This window comes from Dipodomys merriami, unplaced genomic scaffold, assembly GCF_024711535.1.
Source record: "Dipodomys merriami isolate MVZ:Mamm:240054 unplaced genomic scaffold, mDipMer1.0.p SCAF_45, whole genome shotgun sequence".
Taxonomy (NCBI): Eukaryota; Metazoa; Chordata; class Mammalia; order Rodentia; family Heteromyidae; genus Dipodomys; species Dipodomys merriami.
The window spans coordinates 6,623,054-6,641,687 of NW_027206013.1; the positions used below are offsets into that span (position 1 = coordinate 6,623,054).

The 18,634-nt window shown below is 49.8% G+C and overlaps 1 protein-coding gene across 1 annotated transcript; it reads right to left on the minus strand.

Moving 5' to 3' along the window:
• Positions 1–4,106: 4,106 nt before the first annotated feature.
• LOC138808375 (SEC14-like protein 3) lies at positions 4,107–15,355 on the minus strand. Its single transcript, XM_069994538.1, has 12 exons — positions 15,221–15,355; positions 13,744–13,819; positions 13,444–13,487; positions 13,047–13,106; positions 12,504–12,692; positions 10,495–10,590; positions 9,403–9,463; positions 7,901–7,984; positions 7,219–7,325; positions 6,431–6,570; positions 6,179–6,348; positions 4,107–4,985 (listed from the first exon to the last, which is right to left on the minus strand). The coding sequence occupies exons 1-12, from the start codon at positions 15,272–15,274 to the stop codon at positions 4,864–4,866; spliced, it is 1,203 nt and encodes a 400-aa protein (XP_069850639.1). The 5' UTR covers positions 15,275–15,355; the 3' UTR covers positions 4,107–4,863.
• Between the last annotated feature and the right edge of the window lie 3,279 nt (positions 15,356–18,634).

Sequence of the window (18,634 nt, forward strand, 5' to 3'; positions counted from 1 at the left end):
TGTGGTTTTTTTTTTTTTTTTTTCTCTTAGGTTCAGTATGGTGACTGCAGGGGCCCTGGCATGGGGGAGGGGGTCACCTGTCCACCCCAGAAAACACCTGTGGGTTCCCCCTTTCCGGGAGGTGTTAGTTCAGGGTGACCTTCTGAGATCTGGAAAATCACTGGTGGTGGGGGAGAGTGCGTGCCCATGTGCACATAATGTTCATTCCACAGCTCACGGTTCCCTGCCTGGCACCAGGCTAAATGGTCTATGGGCAATAACTCAACTCACCTTTACCCAAGCTCAGCCACTGGGGACTGAGGTGTGAAAGAAGCTGGGAGAGAGCAGTTCACCAGGCCAGGCTTACACAGCAGGGCAATTAAGTGATGGGTCCCGAACAGAGGCCTGATGGGCAGCCATGTAGGTGATCAGAACCCCGTCAGAGACAAATGACAGGGAAGGAGGAGAGGGATGGGGCCATTTGTGCCTCCCAGGGTGGCTAGCTCCTTACAATTGCTGTCTTGATTCCAAGGCATCAATCTGAGCTCTTTCACTCAAGGCTAATACTCTCCCACTTTGAGCCACAACACCACTTCCGGTTTTCTGGTGGTTCATTGGAGATGAGAGTCTCCAGTGCTTTCCTGCCTGGGTTGGCTTTGAACTGCAATCCTCAGATCTCAGCTTCCTGAATCTAGTTGCAGGCATGAGTCACCAGCACCTAGCTGATTCTTCTTTTTATACTTTATAGCTCATACTTGTACCACCATGCTCAGCTATTATTTTCTTTAATAGTTAAGAAGAAGGTCTTGAGATCTTTTTCCCAGGTGGCCTCAAACTGTGATCCTCCTTAGCTTCATCTCCTGAGTAGCTTGGATTATAGGTATGAGCTACTGCACTCCTCCTCCTCTTTGTCCGTCTTTTCCTTCTCCTCCTTGTCTTTCTTCTCCTTCTTGAGATAGAACCATCCTTTTTGCCTGGGCTAGCCTCCAACCTGAATCCTCCTCTCTCTTCCTCCCAAATTGCTAAGATTACAGGTATGGATCCAGTACTTCCATCCCTTAACTTTCAGTTGAATACCTTTTGATGCCCTCTGAGTCTTGCCCAGATATTATCAACTTCTAAAGATCTCTGGGGGGGGGGGGGAGCGAAGCCCTTGTGTGGGAGCTGAGAGTGTGAGTTCTGCAGGTCACTGTGTGGGACAGGCAAGGTGACAGCACATCTGTTAATGGGGCGCTGTCACGAGGTTTGCAAAAGGCCCCTAAGGTGGCTATGGTGATACTGATACTGGGTGCTGTTCAAGGCTATTTGAAGGGAACCCATTGCACTCTCCCACCCCCATGCCCTCCCCTGGGGGAACATATCAGAAGCTTGCCTTCCAGTCTGGCTGGTGAAACGGAGGTAACCCCCTTGGCTGGAGGGTGGCTCTCTAGGTACTGGCTGGTAAGTTGTGGGCTGGTGTGTGTGTGTGTGTGGAGGGAGAGAGAGCATTGTGGACACCTAAGCATTACCAAGAGAAGAGAGCAGGGTGCAGGCTACATGCCAGCCCTTATTTTCAGGTAAGGGTGCACCATCTTGCTTCTAGCCTTGGTTTCCAACCCCTCTGTGAATGCATCCATTTGATGGCTAAGACTAAGATCCTCCTGATTTCACCTTACCCTCTCACAATAGCTAGGATTACAGCTGGTGCCAGTGAACGGAAGCTGGACCACCTGTCTAAGACTTCACTAACCCATCTGTGAAATGGATGTCACAAATCACTCAGGTGAGTAAGTGGAATTGTAGCTGTGTTCATGAGTGTGCAGTCCACATTCATGAGGGGATGGTGTTTGTCTGATCTGGGATGAACAGCCTGCCGGGTCTGCTGACAGTGAGTCCAGGCCTGGCTTCTCCCCAGCCTGGCTATTAGTGGAGTTGTCTGCCTTGAACTTGGGCATAACTGAGGCAGTCAGGTCTACAGATTGCTTCTACGATACAAATATAATTGGTTCCAGAAATACAAAGGTAGGGGGCTGGGAAGGTGGCTCAGTGGTAGAGCACTTGCCTTGCATGCACAAGGCCCTGGGTTTGGTTCCTCAGCACCACATAAGCAGAAAAAGCGCTGTGGCTCAAGTGGTAGAGTTCTAGCCTTGAACTGAAGAGCTGAGGCACAGTGCTCAGGCCCAGAGTTCAGGCCCCACGACCGACGAAAAGAAAAGAAAAAGAAACAGAAAAGGCTAGAGGTAGAAAAGATAACTACAGTGATAGGAAATGGTTTTGATGTCTTTGGGTCTCCTCTCTTGCCTGACCTTTGACCTCCCCACCTGAGCCAGAACAAGTGCTTGGCAGAGAACCAGCCACTTTCCCCATCCTGGGTGTAGGCTGATGTGTGTGGCCAAAGGGGGGGGGGGAGGGAGAGTGTGTGTGTGTGTGTGTGTGTGCGCACGCACACACACGTCTGTGCCAGTCCTGGGGCTTAAAGTGTGTTTTTTTTTCCTTCTGTTTCTCATGGTGGGTACTCTACCACTTGAGCCACACCTCTACTTCCGGCTTTCTTGGCAGCTCATTGGAGATAAGAGTTTCATGGACTTTTCTACCCAGGTTGGCTTTGAACCACAATCTTCAGATCTCAGCTGCCTGAGTAGCTAGGATGACAAGTGGGAGCCACCAGCGTCCAGCCAGCTGCAAATTTATCAAGGTTTGATTTATTTTATTTTATTTTTTTTTTTGCCAGTCATGGGGCCCGAGCTCTGGGCCTGGGCGCTGTCCCTCAGCTCTTCAGCTCAAGGCTAATGCTCTACCACTTGAGCCACAGCGCCACTTCTGGCTTTTTCTGCTTATGTGGAGCTGAGGAATCGAACCCAGGGCCTCATACATGCAAGGGAAGCACTCTACCACTGAGTCACCTTCCCAGCCCTATGGTTTGATTTTTTTTAACCATGTTTTGTCGATTATATACCCTTTATGCCACACTGTGTGCAGAGAAGCAGAGTGGAGGAGATCAAGGGTACCTGGAGCCCTGCTGGAGGTCCGGGGACTTCCTTCCAGTCAGGCTGCCTTCCCCTCCTAAGCACTCCTTTTTTTTGAGGGGGAGGGTCAGCTTAGGAAAGGTACATTGCATCCCCCGAGAGTCTCTACTTTGGGCAAAGAAGAAGACAGAAAGGCTGAGTTGAATTTCAGATGATGAATCATTTTTTCCTATAAAGACATGACCACTTGTGACACCTTACCCCATTTTGTATTTTTGCTTTACTTTGTTTCTCAGATAGGGTCTTGTGCTTTTCCACAGGACTGGCCTCAGCCCCTGATCCTCCCTCATAGCTGGTATGCTGGAGAGCACTCAGTTTCCTATAAGGGGAAGTGAAATCCAGCCCTGTGCCCGTAAGTGCATGCTCCCAGCTGCGTTCAAGTCAGGAATCATGGTCCCCCCACAGATCAGCTCGGATGCAGGGGGCTCAGGCCTCAGCCCATCCCCCTCCAGGTACCTGCCAAGTCCTCTGGTTCCTGCTCATCTCCATTCTCTGGTGTCATCTGGCTCTTCTTGGCAAGAGTCGTGATAGGACCTGAACTTGAGCCAGCGTCTCTGTGTCCCCAACTGGAGCAGAATGTTGAGAAGGAAACCCTGGAGTCCTGAGCTCTCCTTTTGTCATCCAGGATTATGGAGGTCACGTGTTTTGCCACCCAGATACCACCTGAGCCAGGGATATGGTGCCGTGTGGAGATGTACAAGCCCCACCCGGCCCTGCAGTGAGTCTCTTTAGCCAAACTGTGTAACCCTGGTGGCTCTCTCTTCCCACTGGGCTTAGTACACTCCTCTACCTTCATACAGAGACTGGGATGCAGGGTAGATGCTTCTACTGGAGGATAGAGAACACATACATTATTCCTGGCCCTCTCCTTTGTCACAGTAGGGCCTTGACAGGTGGTATTCTGGAACATTTCAGAGCAATATCTCTAGAAGGCATGAGACACATAAGCAACTTGGGTCTGGGGTCAGCTACTTAAGAGCTATATAATGTTGAATGAGTGGTTTTACCTCCCCATGCCTCAGTTTCCCTATTCATAGAGCAGGTGGGACACATGACAAATCACTCCACTGCGTACCCTCAGCACTAGGACTGCCACACGGAGAACACTCACAAAATCATACGTGTAATGGTGATAATCTTTTGGGTTTTTTTTTTATTATGTCAAGCTATAAGCTGGAGTCAGATGTGACATCAACTGCCAGGAAGGAATATCCCTTTAATTGCTTAAGACAGGAGACTTGAGCTAAAGGGAGGAGGTGAGCATGGGAGAGATGGAGGGGAGAAACAAGCTGCCCCAGGTTAGATAAGGCATCTCCTAATGTCTTTCCAAATCCTGCCTTCGATCTGGTCTCGGGGACAATCTCACCCCACCTGCCCGCTTCTGCTCTGTCCAAGGTGCTGAAATAGGTCCCAATTGCAAGCTCCTCTCTCATTTTCCTTCCAACTCTAGACATCATAGTAGACATCAGGTAGACAATAAAAGTAAAAGAAAGTTGTTTTGTGTTTTCTGTGGGGTTTTTCTTTCTTTCTTTCTCTCTGCAGTTGGATCACTTTTATTTTGTGACTAAAAGGAACTCTCCAACACAGGTTGCTCGCAGCTTGTTGAGAAGGAATTAATGAAGCACACACGCATGCTTTAGGATATAGGCTAGGACTAAAGCAAGGAGCCCATTTTCCATTTCTGTGCCTTTAGTGGCCACCACCACTGGTCTTTGTTCTTTCTGCTTCCTCTTCCCCAACTCCAATACCCTTCCGATCTGACCACCCCACATGAATCTCCCCAGGAGCAGCATGATCATAGGCAAAACTAATGATGAACAAGGTAGGGTATACCAGAGAACAGGTACGTGGGGGGGTCTCTGAGATGTAGGGGTGCCACCTAGATAGGGGTGAGTTCCTCATCGTACTTCTGCATGCCCTCATCCGGAAGCAGCACCTCAACTGTGAAGCTGACCTTCTTGGCATGGACGAAGCTGTAGGTGTTGTCAAAGCGCAGGACATCTGGGAGGCAGATGGAGAGATGGGGTGGCTGGCTGGCTTCACACTCTGCACTGCTCCCCACTCCCCGCCCCCGCCCCAGGCTGGGGGCGGTTCTCGGGCTTGGGTTCCCACAGCCTTTGTTTGCCAAGCTGGTTCAGGTTCCCACCACACCCTTGTCCTTCCCCAAGGGAATGGTTACCCCCAGCTGAGCTCGTAAACAAACCCTGAAGTCCTCCTGCCCTGCCCAGCAGGAACTTCCATGGCATCAACTGACCATAGAACAATAGGACTTAATCCCATTGTCTCCACACCTGGGCTCTCTCAGTTCAAGGACAGATGGGGACCTAGGGGTGTCTCAGATCCTTTGGACCAAATGAGCGCTGGGGCTGCTAACCACCTCTGGCCTCTCAGCGCCATCCCAAAGAACAAGAGTCACAGATGGAGTATAAACCAAGGTTCATTTGGAACACAAGGCTTCATGCTTGTTTGTGAGGTGTTCTGCCACTTGAGCCACACTCCCATCTCTTTTTTACTTTAGTTGTTTTTGTTTGTGTGTGTTTGTTTTGGAGGGGGGATAGGGCCTTGTAATTTTGCTCATTGCTGACCTTGGACCACAACTTTCCTAGCTGTGTCTCCCACAGAGCTGGGATGACAGGCATTATTCTCCCTCACCTGATTTATCTGTTGAGATGAGATCTAGCTGAGTTTTTGCATGGTGTGATATTGATCCAAAACCTTCCCAAGCTTCACCTCCCAAGTATCTGGGATTACAAGTGTGAGCTACACACACACACACACACACACACACACACACACACACAAGTATCCCTCCTGAGATGGGTCAGAATTTTCCCCAGCATTATGAAGATGGTGGTAAGACCCCAGCCTCACACTTAGTTTTGGGGTTCTGCTTAAATAGACTCATTTCTCGGGGTTCCAGTTTCCTGCTCTGTTGCTCCTTGCTTGTGACCTATGGCCCCAGCTTCTCATCCCCTTTCAAGGTCCATGTACCTCTGGTTCATTGTGCAGAGTAGTTGTTAGTGAAAGTGACCTGAGTGTGAATAAATGTCTGGCACCAACTTGAGTTGTGTGTGTGTGTGTGTGTGTGTGTGTGTGTGTGTGTGTGTGTGTGTGCGCGCATGCGCACACGTGTGATGCTTATTTCTTTCTCTAAACCATGACTCCTGGAGTACACCCAGCCCAGACAGACTTACAGACACCAGCCTCAGCACAGGTGAGGCTCCCATCCTCAGGCACCATGTGGGCATTGTAGCGCTGGCTGGCCAGCACCTCCGTCATCTCTGCAGCCTTCTGCCGCTCGCCCATCTTGGTCTTCAGGAAAACCCCGAAGCCGATGTCTGCCCCATCGGAGGCGAACTGCCACCTACGAGGGAACCATCAGGCTGCTGCCCAGCCCAGTGTGTTGGGCAAGGGCCAGGCAGGGGGTGGGAGGCGGCCCTGCCCACCTAAGGACGCAGCCTGGAAACAGGATCTCATATTCCACCTGGTGCGAGGAGCCCCGGCTGATCTGCACCGAGTGCTCATATTGCGTCTTCACCTGGTCCCGCACGTACATGGACTTGGGGATCTCCCCACCATAGTTGATCTGTGGGTGTGAGATAGGGGTGGGGGCTGCTTCCCATCTCCAGGAAGATTGCAGCCCCACACTCTTGCCCCAGAGCCTTCCCTGACCCTCCAGGACTTAGATTCCCAGCCCATCCCTTTGGGACAAAATCTCCTATTTATTTATTTGTGTATTTACTTACTTCCCTCCCTCCCTTCCTCCTACCCTTTCTCTCTTTCTTCTTCCCTCCCTTCCTCCCTCCCTCCCTTCTTTTCTTTTGTGTTGGTCCTGAGGCTTGAATACTGTCCCTGAGCTCTTCAGCTCAAGGCAAGCTCTCTACCACTTTAGCCACAGTGCCACTTCCGGTTTCCTGGTGGTCAATTGGAGATAAGAGTCTCACAGACTTTCCTGCCGGGGCTGGCTTTCAGTCATGATCCTCAGATCTCAGCCTCCTGAGTAGCTAGGATTACAGGCATGAGCCAGCCACACCCAGCCAAGGCCCCATTTCTTATCTCCCTGCACAGTGGCTCAGAGCTGCCTACCACCACCATCAGGGCAGGGCCTGCACCAGCCAGCTTAATGCCTCACCTCTGCACATGGGGATCTATCTATGAGAGTGGAGGGAAGGAGTGTGTAGGAAAGACACCATTTGCACTCTCCAATCCTCCCCCATTGTAGGGCTCTTTGTACCTTGGTTAAACACTTGGGGTTCCCATCTGGGTCAGTCAGAGTTCCCCCAAAATGGGCAGGCAACTCCTCAGGACTGATGAGCTTCAGCAAGCCTTCTTTCCAGCATTCTGGAGCAGAGAGATTGGGAGGGTGGTGTCTAACATGGAAGGTACCAACTAGCCCCCCCCCCCTCCCCCCGCGCACCCATGGGGATGCCCTAACCTTGCTTTCCCAGCTCTGTGGGAGCTAGGCCGCCAGGACCAAGTTCCCAGCCTCACAGGCCTTCTCTGTACAAAGTGTCATTCTCATCATGGTGTTGCTATGGAAACATTTCCCCTTGGTGGATAGATTTCAATATGCTTTTTCTCTTTCTTTCTTGTTTTGTGCTGGTACTGGGGTTCGAACTCAGGGTGAATGCTATCCCTTAGCTTTTTCTACTCAAGGCTGGTGCTCTACTGCTTGAGCCACAGCTCCACTTCCAGGTTTTCTGTGGGGGTTTTTTGGTGGTTAATTGGAGATAAGAATCCCATAGACTCTCTGCTTGGGCTGGCTTTGAACTGCCATCCTCAAGATCTCAGCTTCTGGGGTAGCTAGGATTACAGGTGTAAACCACCGATGCTCCCAGCATGTGCTCCATTCTGAGTGGAATGCTGACTCAACCTCACTCAAAACTGATACAGAGAACAGCACGGGAGCTACTCACTTCCCAGCACTACGATTTTCCTGCGTGTATCCTCACTCAGGAAGGGCTTCATGAGGTTGTAACCCACAGGAAACAGTTTGGTGGCTGGAGAGACATAAAGAAGGATAACGAGGCAAAAAGGAGTCTATTGAGCCACTCTTTCCATGATGGCCACCATCAATGATACAGAAGAGTCATGTTGAATCGTAGCCAGTTCCAGGGTCCTGCTCCTGGGAAACCACCTGGCCAATAAACTGCCAACCCAATCTTCCAATCCATGAGCTACCCACTCCCACAGCAAATGAGCCCAAAATACCCCACCTCCCAATAAGCAAGTCATTTAGTTAACAAATAAACTTCCCAACCTACCAACAGTGTGCCAATACACCTAATCCTCCATTATTATTCCAATCCTGCTAAACCACCATTGAACAAATCAATCAAATACAAACCACACAGCCCGCTACCCAGCCATTTGCTGTCTCTGACTAACCAAATCTTCTCACAACTAGCTAGCCAAAAAATCCATGTACCAAGTGAACCACCCAAACAACCAATCAACTGAAGTTTCAACATCAATCAACCATGATAAAAACTGGTCACACACCCAACTGGACATCCAGCTTTCTGACCAATCACCACTAGCCAGTCAACCATCCAATGTACAGCGGTCCTTCCATTGGCCCACCTTCTCAAATAACAACCACCCAGCTATCTAGTGAATAGTCAACTCTTAGGCCAGGCCTGTAAAATAGGGTCTGCCTTTGGTTAGAAAAGTAAGAAAGCTGGGTGCTAGTAGCTCACATCTGAAATCTTAACTACTCAGGAGGCTGGGATCTGAGGATCAAAGTTCAAAGCCAACCTAGACAGGAAAGTCCATGAGACTCTTATCTCTAATACACTACTCAGAAAAAGCCAGAAGTGGTGCTGTGGCTCAAGTGATAGAGTGCTGCCCTTGAGTACAAGGAGGTTCAGGGGTAGTGCCCAGGCCTTAAGACTGACCACCCCGAAAGAAAGAAAGAAAGAAAGAAAGAAAGAAAGAAAGAAAGAAAGAAAGAAAGAAAGAAAGAAAGAAAGAAAGAAAGAAAGAAAGAAGGAAGGAAGGAAAGAAAGAAAGAAGGAAGGAAAGAAAGAAAGAAAGAGAAAGAAAGAAAGGAAGGAAGGAAGGAAGGAAGGAAGGAAGGAAGGAAGGAAGGAAGGAAGGAAGGAAGGAAAGAAAAGAAAAGTAGTAGGAACACACACACACACACACACACACACACACACACAGATGATGATGAAGGTTGGGCTTCTGGTGTGAGAGGCATCCTGAAGAATCACGCAAAGCTAGGGTTAGAGTTGTCTCTTCTTACATCAAGACCAACTCTAGATATTGTCATTTTTCTGAGCACTTCCTCTATGCTAGATGCCAAGTGAGTGGCAGATAAGCAAGCAATCAGCCAAGGGATGGAGGCACTATTACTGTTCCGACAGTGCAGATGAGGAAATGGGGCCAAGGGGAAGGGAAGTTACTTGTCACACACCTTTCACGATGAGCATGAACTTCAGGGTCTCTGGGTAATTCTCTTCAAGGAGGGCAAAGAACTGTGGAAGGAAGAAAGAGACATCAGAGTTTCTATCTCCTTTTCTCTAGCCCCTTATCTCCTAAGTGGAAGGTCTTTCCATTTTGCCATTACCTCTGCTGGCCTCTAAAAGATCTATCACCTCATCATTTTAGAGTAAATGTTACAGGAACATTAGTATAATAATAGTGATGGCTACCATTTTTTAAAAATGTGTGCATGTCTATACTGGGGCTTGAACTCGGTCCTGGGTGCTATCTCTTGGCTTTTTTTCACTTAAGGCTGGTGCTTTATCACTTGAGCCACAGTTACACTTCTGGCTTTCTGATGGTTTAGTAAGAGATAAGAGTCTCCCAGATTTTTCTGCCTGGGCTGGCTTCAAACTACGATTCTGCGATCTCAGCTTCCTTGAGTATCTTAGGATTACAGGAGTGACTACCATTTATTTTTATTTTTATTTTTTGGGGGGTCCGGTCGTGGGGCCTGAACTCTGGGCCTGGGCACTGTCCCTCAGCTCTTCAGCTCAAGGCTAGTACTCTACTACTTGAGCCACAGCGCCACTTCTGGCTTTTTTTTCTTTTTGCTTATGTGGTGTTAAGGAATCGAACCCAGGACCTCATGGATGCAAGGCAAGTGCTCTACCACTGAGCCACCTTCCCATCCCACTATCATTTTTTAGAAGTTCACTGTTTGCCAAGCACTGTGTATATATTTGGCATAAAAACTCATGGCAACATCTGGGTATTACTTTTCCCGTTCTCTTCTCATTACTGAACCATGGGGAGGGGAGCTGACTTGATGGAGTCTCAGGGTTTGGAGTGACAGGGCTGGGACAGGCCTGGTGGAAACTGGTCCCTAGGATCTCTGTGCAGTGTTGTTCTTTGGTATCTTTGGGGGACATGTTAGAGGCCTGTGGTGGGTGTAGCAAGGCATCTATCTTTCATTCATTCTGGGTCTGAGGTGAACATCTAGGACACAGTAGTTGTTCAAGCGTATGTGTATGTGTGTGTGTGTGTGTGTGTGTGTGTGTGTACCCATGAGCCTTCTCCTCACCTCCTGGTACACTTCCACCAGAGGTTTCCAGAAGTGCTTCAGTCCCAAGCCCTCGCAGTCAAATATCATCACGATGGTTTCGATCTTCCTCCCTAGCTATGAGAATGAGCAAGGAACAAGTTACAGATTCAGGGTACGGTCCTGGGAGATGAGGACTCAAGTATATAACTCATCATGGCTTCTTCTAGCCCCCTACTCTGTCCTCAGAACATCAAGAGGGAAAGAGTGAGTGCATTTCCTGACTCGTTCATCCATTTATCATCCACCCTGCCATCCTTCCATTCACCCACCATTACACTAATTATCTGTCTTTCTTTCTTTCTTTCTTTCTATCTGTCTATCTATCTATCTATCTATCTATCTACCTACCTACCTACCTACCTACCTACCTACCTACTTATTATCAATCCATCCATCCACCGTCCACCTACTTGCACATTGATTTTTGTCATAAATCATCTATTTATCCATCCATCACCCACCCACCCACCCATCCTTCCATTCACCCACACATACACTAATTCTTTTCTCCATCCATCCACCTATCATTCACCCATTCATCCACCATCTACCTACCATTCACCTATTTGTACATTACTTTTTTCAATCCAGCTATCATTTACTTATCCATCCATCTATCCATCCAGTACCCACTCATCCATCCTTCCATTCACCCAACCATATATTAATTTTCTCTCTATCCATCATCTACCCATCCATCTACCTACCTATCATCCACCTACCCATCTACCATCCACACACCATTCATTCATTCATTCACCCACTTATCCAGCCTTCCTGTACATTAATCCTATCCATCACTCATCTGTCCATCCACCCATCCATCTTCCCACTCCTCACTCACCCACCCATTTGTCAATTCCATCATTAATCCATTCTGTTCGTAATGCCATTTATTCATCCCTCCATCTGTCAAATGGCTGTTCAGTAAGCATTTATTTTATGTCAGACACTGAGAGGATAATGAATAATATGCTTAATATCCCATAGTGAATAACCCATAGTGCTGGTCCTCAGAGTTTCTAGTCTGGTTGAGGAGATGAGAGACGACCAAAGCTGTCTGGCACAGAGGAGCCTTCAATCCCATGGGCACCTTGGAGGTGGGTGAGGTTAGGTTTGGGATATTCACCATAGAGAGGGGAGGGCTGAGGGGAGCTCTGGGAGGTGTGTCGTGTGTAGTGGCTGAGGGTGCCGCTCAGGTTATCCAGGCAGGAGGGACAGCAAGAGCAAAGACTCAAAGCAATGGCAGGAATTACTATGCTGAGAATTCATTGGGGGAACACATAATATTGTTGTGTATTCAATCTTTGCACTAAGCCATATACAGATGGTCCCTCGCTTAAAATGATTCAAATTAATGATGTTTTAACATTGTGATAGATCAGAAGCAATACCTATCAATAAATAGAAATGACACTCTGTGTGTGTGTGTGTGTGCGTGTGCGTGCGCATGCAGGCACGCAACAACACTGGGGTTTGAACTCAGGACCTGGGCACTGTCCCTAAGCTAGCCCTTTACCACTTGAGCCACAGCTCCATTTCCAACCGTTTTGGTAGCTAATTGGAGATAAGTCTTACTGACTTCCCTTTCAGGGCTGGCCTTGAACCTCAAACCTCAGATCTCAGCCTCCTGAGTAGCTAGGATTACAGGCGTGAGCCACCAGCTAGGTGCATACAATATTCTTCTACCATGTTCTGAGCATGTTAAAGGTAGGCCAGGCCAAGCTATGACCTTCAATAAATCAGGAGAATTAAATGCAATCCCGACTTAAAAGTTGAGGCATCTACCTGCACCTCTCATCAACTCTTTGCCAAGTATTTTTGCTTTGAAGTGAGGGGCTCAGATGGGGAGAAATAACTTGCCAAGGCCACTAAATAGAAGAGCTGGCATTTGGTCCGAGAGCCCTGTGGCTGTGGTACAGGGCACACGGGTGTGTCCTCGGGCCCACTTTGTGCCCAGCTTCCCGGCCACCTCTTTGGAGCCTCACCCGCTCTGTCTGCAGGTCGCACTCATGTAGGATGCGCTCACAATCTCTCATCTTGGTCTTGAGCAGGTCCTGCTTGGTGACTGAGAAGAGCAAGCCCTTGGGGTCTAGTGGCCCAATGATGTCGTACCACACAGGGCAGCCATCACGGTCGTAGCCACACAGGCCCCCAGGCATGTACTTCTGGATCACCTGGGTCAGGAAAAATACATAGGTCACCCTTCTCCCGAGACCCCCGCACCTGGCTTAATCTGGAGAAGGCCCAAGCCCTCCACCATAGAGGGCAGTTGAATGCAGTGCTGGAGAACGTGGAGTCTGAATGTCAACAGATCTGGTTCCAATATAGACATTGCTCTGTTTCCCAGAGCACCAAGCATTGCATTCCTCCACTCCTCACCCTGCCGCGTGTTAGTCCACCTCCTCTTTTCTGAAATGATTTACAGAATCCCTCCTTCTCAGGACTTGGGAGGGAAAGTCCCTAAGATAATGTAGACAAAACACAATGTCAATCCCAGAGTTTGTGGGGTTTTTTTGGGGGGAGCTCACCTCTGGGGGCTGCCAATCAAGGATGTGGTCAATGTCCATGGCCTTACGGAACTCCATGTACTAAAAAGAAAAAGAAGCCAGAGAGTGGTGGCTCACGCCTGTAATCCTAACTACTCAGGAGCCTGAGATTTGAGGATGGTGGTTCAAAGCCAGCCTGAGCAGGAAAGTCTGTGAGACTCTTATCTCCAATGAACCACCAGAAAACCGGAAGTGGAGTTATGGCTCAAAGTGGTAGAGCGCTCACCTTTAGTAAAGAAGCTCAGGGACAGCACCCAGGCCTCAAGTTAAAAAAAAAAAAAAGTCACAAGTCCTACTGGGCTCCCAGAAGTGTAAGAGGGGAAAAGCAGGGGCCAGACCCAGCCATCCTCTCCTACTGCATTGGGGTGGGTGGTCTCACCTTGCGGAGCATGGCTTCTGACTTCTGCAGGTCAAAACTCCGAGCTATGGGACAGTGGAGGAGATGTGTATGAGATGGGGGAGGACCATCTTGCTCACCTACTTCTAAAGAGTGGAAACTATGCAGACACCCGGGGCCTGGGCAGGGGCCCCCACCCCTTCCCCAGCTCCTAGACCCAAGCAGAGGAAGCAAGAGTGTGGACAGATCCTGAGAGCCACAGGTCCTTCTGGAGCTGCAGGGGCCTACTCCTGCCCACTGCCCTCCCCACTCATTCTGACTGCCACCACCTCTGGCCCTCACCTCGGAGCCAGCGGAGAAGGAAGTAATCGTCAGGGTTGGGCAGGGCAGGCAACACATCCTGGACATTTTCTCGGAACTGAGAAGAAAGATGTTGGTTAAGAGGGTCCTCTCACCACCCATAGTCCTGGCTTCCAAACACAGGGGCTGCTTCTCTCCTCCTTCCCTTCCATGTTGATGGGTCTTTGGATAGGGAGGGAGGAAGGGAGAGAGGGATGGAGGGAGAAAAAGGAGGGTGGATGGAGTACATGGACAGAAAGCAGAATGGAAGGATGAATGAGTAGATGAGTGGCCAGAAAGAAAAGAAGTCCATGGATGGATGCATAGATAGATGGATGGAAAGATGGATGAATGGATAGACAGCAGATAGATGGATGGATGACAGACAAATAAAAGGTGGCTGAATGGAGAGACAAATGGATGGATGGACAGGACAGATGGATGGGCAGATGGAGGGATGACAAATGGATGAATATATAGATGGATGGATAGATGGGTGGATAAATGGACAGATGGATGGATGATGGCAGATGGATGGATGGATGGATGGATGGGTGGGTGGATGGAAGGATGGATGGGGATGGATGGATGGGTGGATGGATGGATGGATGGACGGGTGGATGGGTGGATGGATGGATGGATGGATGGATGGATGAGTGGATGGGTGGATGGATGGGTGGATGGGTGGCTGGAAAGATGGATGGAGGATGGATGAAAGGATAAATGTTTGGTGGGTAAGTGGATTGCAATGTGGAGATATTCTAAGTTTCTTCCATGCCTTCACCAACCAAGACCTCTGCCTTTCTTCCCTCCATCTTATACAAAAACAGCGCTGGCAGGCTCTCACAGATCACTAACTTTTTCAGGGTTCTAGGGAGCAAGGGGCAGTGAGAGCAAGCTGGCAGCATCCTTGGGATTCCACTGACGGGGCTGGGAGGGAGAAGGGAGGAGCACTGTGGCCAGTAGAGCTGTCTGCCTGGCGCTCCCAGTGACAAGGCAGGCCTGGTCGTGGGCAGGACTACCCACACTACTGCTGAAAGTGGAACTTTTCTCCTTGCTACTCCTGTCCTGGACAGAGCTGATTTCACTGTAGGACTTGACATTTGGGGAGGTGAACTTGGGATCTTGGTGCTATCTCTGAGCTCCTCCTCCTCCTCCTCCCCCCCCTTCCTCCTCCCCCCCCTCCTCCTCCTCCTCCTCCTCCTCCTCCTCCTTCTTCTTCTTCTTCTTCCCAGCACTCTACTACTTGAGCCACAATTCTACTTGTAGCATTTTTTCCCACAGACTTTCCTGCCCAGACAAGCTTCTAACCACCATTCTGCAATCTCAGCCTTCTGAGTAGCAAGGATTAGAGGTGGGAACCACTGCACCCGACAGCAGAGAGATAATGTTAAGGATGTCCAGAGCAACAGAGTAAGGCAAGGTTCTGGCCACCCAGTCCCACTCCGCCCTGAGCCTTTTTTCTCTGGGGGACTCTCACCTTGGCCAGGGCCTCTGCCTGCTTGGGACTCAGATCTCCAACTCGGCCGCTCATGGTTCTGGTTTGAGCTGGAGGAGCGATGGCCGCTGTGGACGGAAGCCCAGCCTCGTTTCTCAGCCTGGACCCAGCTGGGGCCTTTTGCCCCAACTCCTGGGAGTGGCCCCAGGCACCGCCTTCTGGCCCAACTGTTTGGATTGCACATTACATAATGGGAATTAAGTGAGGTCCCGTGCTTGGCTTGGGGACAAGTCTGGCAGGCGAGAAAGTAGGGGAAGAGGAGGGTATGTCCACAGTCCCCACCAGGCCGAGGTGTCTGAGAAAAGAGGCTGCCTCTTTGTTCTGGGAGCCCACGGTGGGTGCCTGCCCAGCCCCCTACCTGCTCCAGACCTCCAAAGACCACGGCCCAAGGCAAGGGGGAGCTTTAAGGGGACGAGTCCCACACCTAGTGGGGAGCCTTTCTCCCCCAGCCTCAGTTTCCCCATCTTACTGAAAAGTCTCCACACACCTAAGGCTCTCCAAAGATTCTTCTTCCACTAGCTCCAACAATGCAGAAATCAGAGGCTCAGCTAGTCTAGTGATCAATTCCTTCACAGTGTCAGGAGCTGGGAAGAGTCAAGACTTTCTCAGAGGACAGACTAGGGGCTGGGGCGCTCAGTGGTAGAACACTTGTGTGCAAGGCCTGAGTTTAATCTGAAGAAGAAGCAGGAAGATGAGGAGGAGGAGGAGGAGGAGGAGGAGGTAGAGGAGGAGGAGGAGGAGGAAGAGGGGAAGGCAAGGGGAGGAAAGAGGAGGAGGAGGAGGAGGAGGAGGAAGAGAAAGGAGAAGAGGAGGAGGAGGTGGCAGCATAAAATGGAACTCAAAACATCCTTAGTAATGCTTGTCTTTTTTGGGGTATGGGGGGGAGTGCTACTGGAATTTGAACTCAGAACCCTGCACTTGCTAGACAAGCACTCTGCTCCTTGAGCCATGCCCACAGCCTCTGTTGCTTTAGTTTGTTTTCCAGATAGGATCTCAAACTTTTGCCCAGGGTTAGCTTTGGACCGTGATCCTCCTATGTCTGCCTCTGGTGTAACTAGAATGACTGTCATGTACCACCATACTTTTCTTTTTTTGGGGGGGGGGTCCAGTTGTGGGGCCTGAACTCTGGGCCTGGGCGCTGTCCCTCAACTCTTCAGCTCAAGGCTAGCGCTCTACCACTTGAGCCACAGAGCCACTTCCAGCTTTTTTTTCTGCTTATGTGGTGCTGTGGAATCGAACCCAGGGCCTCAGGCATGCAAGGCAAGCGCTCTACCACTGAGCCACCTTCCCAGCCCCATACTTTTCTTTAAGATAGGCTCTCACTAACTTTTTTCCTCTAGTTTGGTTCTCAAGCTGAAATCCTCCTCTTTGTTTTTCAAATAGCTGGAATTACAGGTGGAAGTCACTATACACAGCTATACTTGTCTAGCCCATGAGGCTGACACTACTTTTGCTGATGCCTTTCAAATCTCATCCCAAGCAGCTGGCCTGGTAGACCTCATCATGGGAAACAGCTGCGCACTCAGAGTCTTCTTATCACAGAAGCCAAGGGAATGAAGGTTCTCATCCGAATCCACTTGTTAGCCTCTAGTTTAGGACTATTTGGCATGCTTATAGGATGATGAGGGGCATCTATGGGAGGGAAGAAGAAGCTGGTAAGTCATCTAGAAAGGTGGTAAAGGAAATCTAGAAGGTTCCTATGTCCTTTGACTTTTGTCCTGAATTCTGTCTTTCTACATTGAGAGAGCCAGCCCTGTCCCCCCCCCCCCACTTCCTCATGAAACTACCCAAGGTCAAACTCATTTGTCCAGGATTCTGTCAGCTTCTGATCTGCCCTCCATACCTGTCGCAGGCTGAGCGCATCAAAGGTAATATTCTCTTAACTATTACCTCCCCTTTGACACCATGGGTGCCCTAAATCCTCATGGCTGAAATCACTCCTGGGCTAGCCTCAGCCCTGACAGGTTAGCCCAAGCCATTCTATCCAAGACTCTCCCGGGTCACTACCCCAAGAAAGCCTCCTACATAATCCATCTCAGAGCTCTCTCAAGACTCTATGCTGGGCTATCTCAAGACCTCTTTAGGCAAACTGATAGAGGATGGTACCCAATGCTGCCCTGGTACTTTCCTTGATTTGGGAGGGGAGAATTGGTTCTAGGAGGAGAAAGAGGAGCCACCTCTGGCCATTCCCCTCTGCCTGGGTCACCTGCGCTATCGCTATCGCTAGGGAACAGTTAGGTAACGCTCCACACCCCTTGCCGCACCCCACTTCACATTCCAGCTCCTGGGTCCTGCCAGGCCCTGGCTGCCTCCACACCCACTTCCTGCCCTGCTGCCAGCCCACAGGGATTGGGTTCTACCCCATCATTACCTCCTAATCCGGCCTGATTCCCACCAGGCTCTTTCTCTTCCTAATCCTGCTAATGTGAGGTATCCACCTGCCTCTGGGGGTGTCAGAGGGCAGGAAGGAGGGAGGAGGGCCCTGTCAGGGACTCTTCCTAAGCACTTTTCCTGAGCAGGGCCACAAATAGGCTGAGCACCTCCCTGTGGGCATGTGTCATGGCTCTGGACAGGGCCAGGCACCGGACTTCCTGTTATCAGGGCCACGTTCCCGACCTGGCCCATCCTGCTGAACATGGTCAGGAATGAAATATGGTTAGCATTAGAGAGGAACTGACGTGATCTGGTCTGCCTCTCTGCCTGCCTTCCTTCCTTCCTTCCTTCCTTCCTTCCTTCCTTCCTCCCTTCCTTCCTTCCTTCCTTCCTTCCTTCCTTCCTTCCTTCCTTCCTTCCCTGAGACAGTCTTCCTATATATCTCAGGCTGACCTTGAACTTGAGATCCTCCTACTTCAGTCTTCAAAGTGCTGGGATTTTCAGGTGTGTGGTGTGTCACCAAGCCCAGCTTTTTATGTCTGTTTTATTTTTTATTACTAAACAGATATATATTAGACATGCAATACTAACCACTTCTCAGATATTTTAGAATACGTCAAAATAATCCCACGCCCTCCATTAACCTTACATTTCCATGAAGGGGGTGGACAGTAACCAGAAACCTGAGGCTTGAACTCAGGGCTTGGGCATTCTACCACTTGAACTACAGCTCCACTTCTGGTGTTTTGGTGGTTCATTGGCGATAAGAGTCTCACAGTCTTTCCTTCCCAGGCTGAGTTGGAACACAATCCTCAGATCTCAGCCTTCTGAGTGGTTAATATTTCAGGCCTGCAGTGCCCAACCCATGAACTATGGGGTGTCTTGGGGCCCCACAAGATTAATTTTCCCTCCCTGGAAACAAAGATCCTAGGGAAGGAGCCTGCCCTGGCACAAGCCCCATAGCTACACCCTCTCCAAGTAAGGTCCTCAAGTGGTGTTTACCAACTCTTTTGACAAGCTCCC

Coding starts and splice junctions, on each gene's coding strand:
- LOC138808375 (XM_069994538.1), bottom strand. CDS start 15,274: ATGAGCGGCCGAGTTGGAGATCTGAGTCCCAAGCAGGCAGAGGCCCTG. Junction 13,820..15,220: donor AGGCAGAGGCCCTGGCCAAG/GTGAGAGTCCCC, acceptor CTTTCTTCTCAG/TTCCGAGAAAATGTCCAGGA. Junction 13,107..13,443: donor CAGAAGCCATGCTCCGCAAG/GTGAGACCACCC, acceptor TTTTCTTTTTAG/TACATGGAGTTCCGTAAGGC.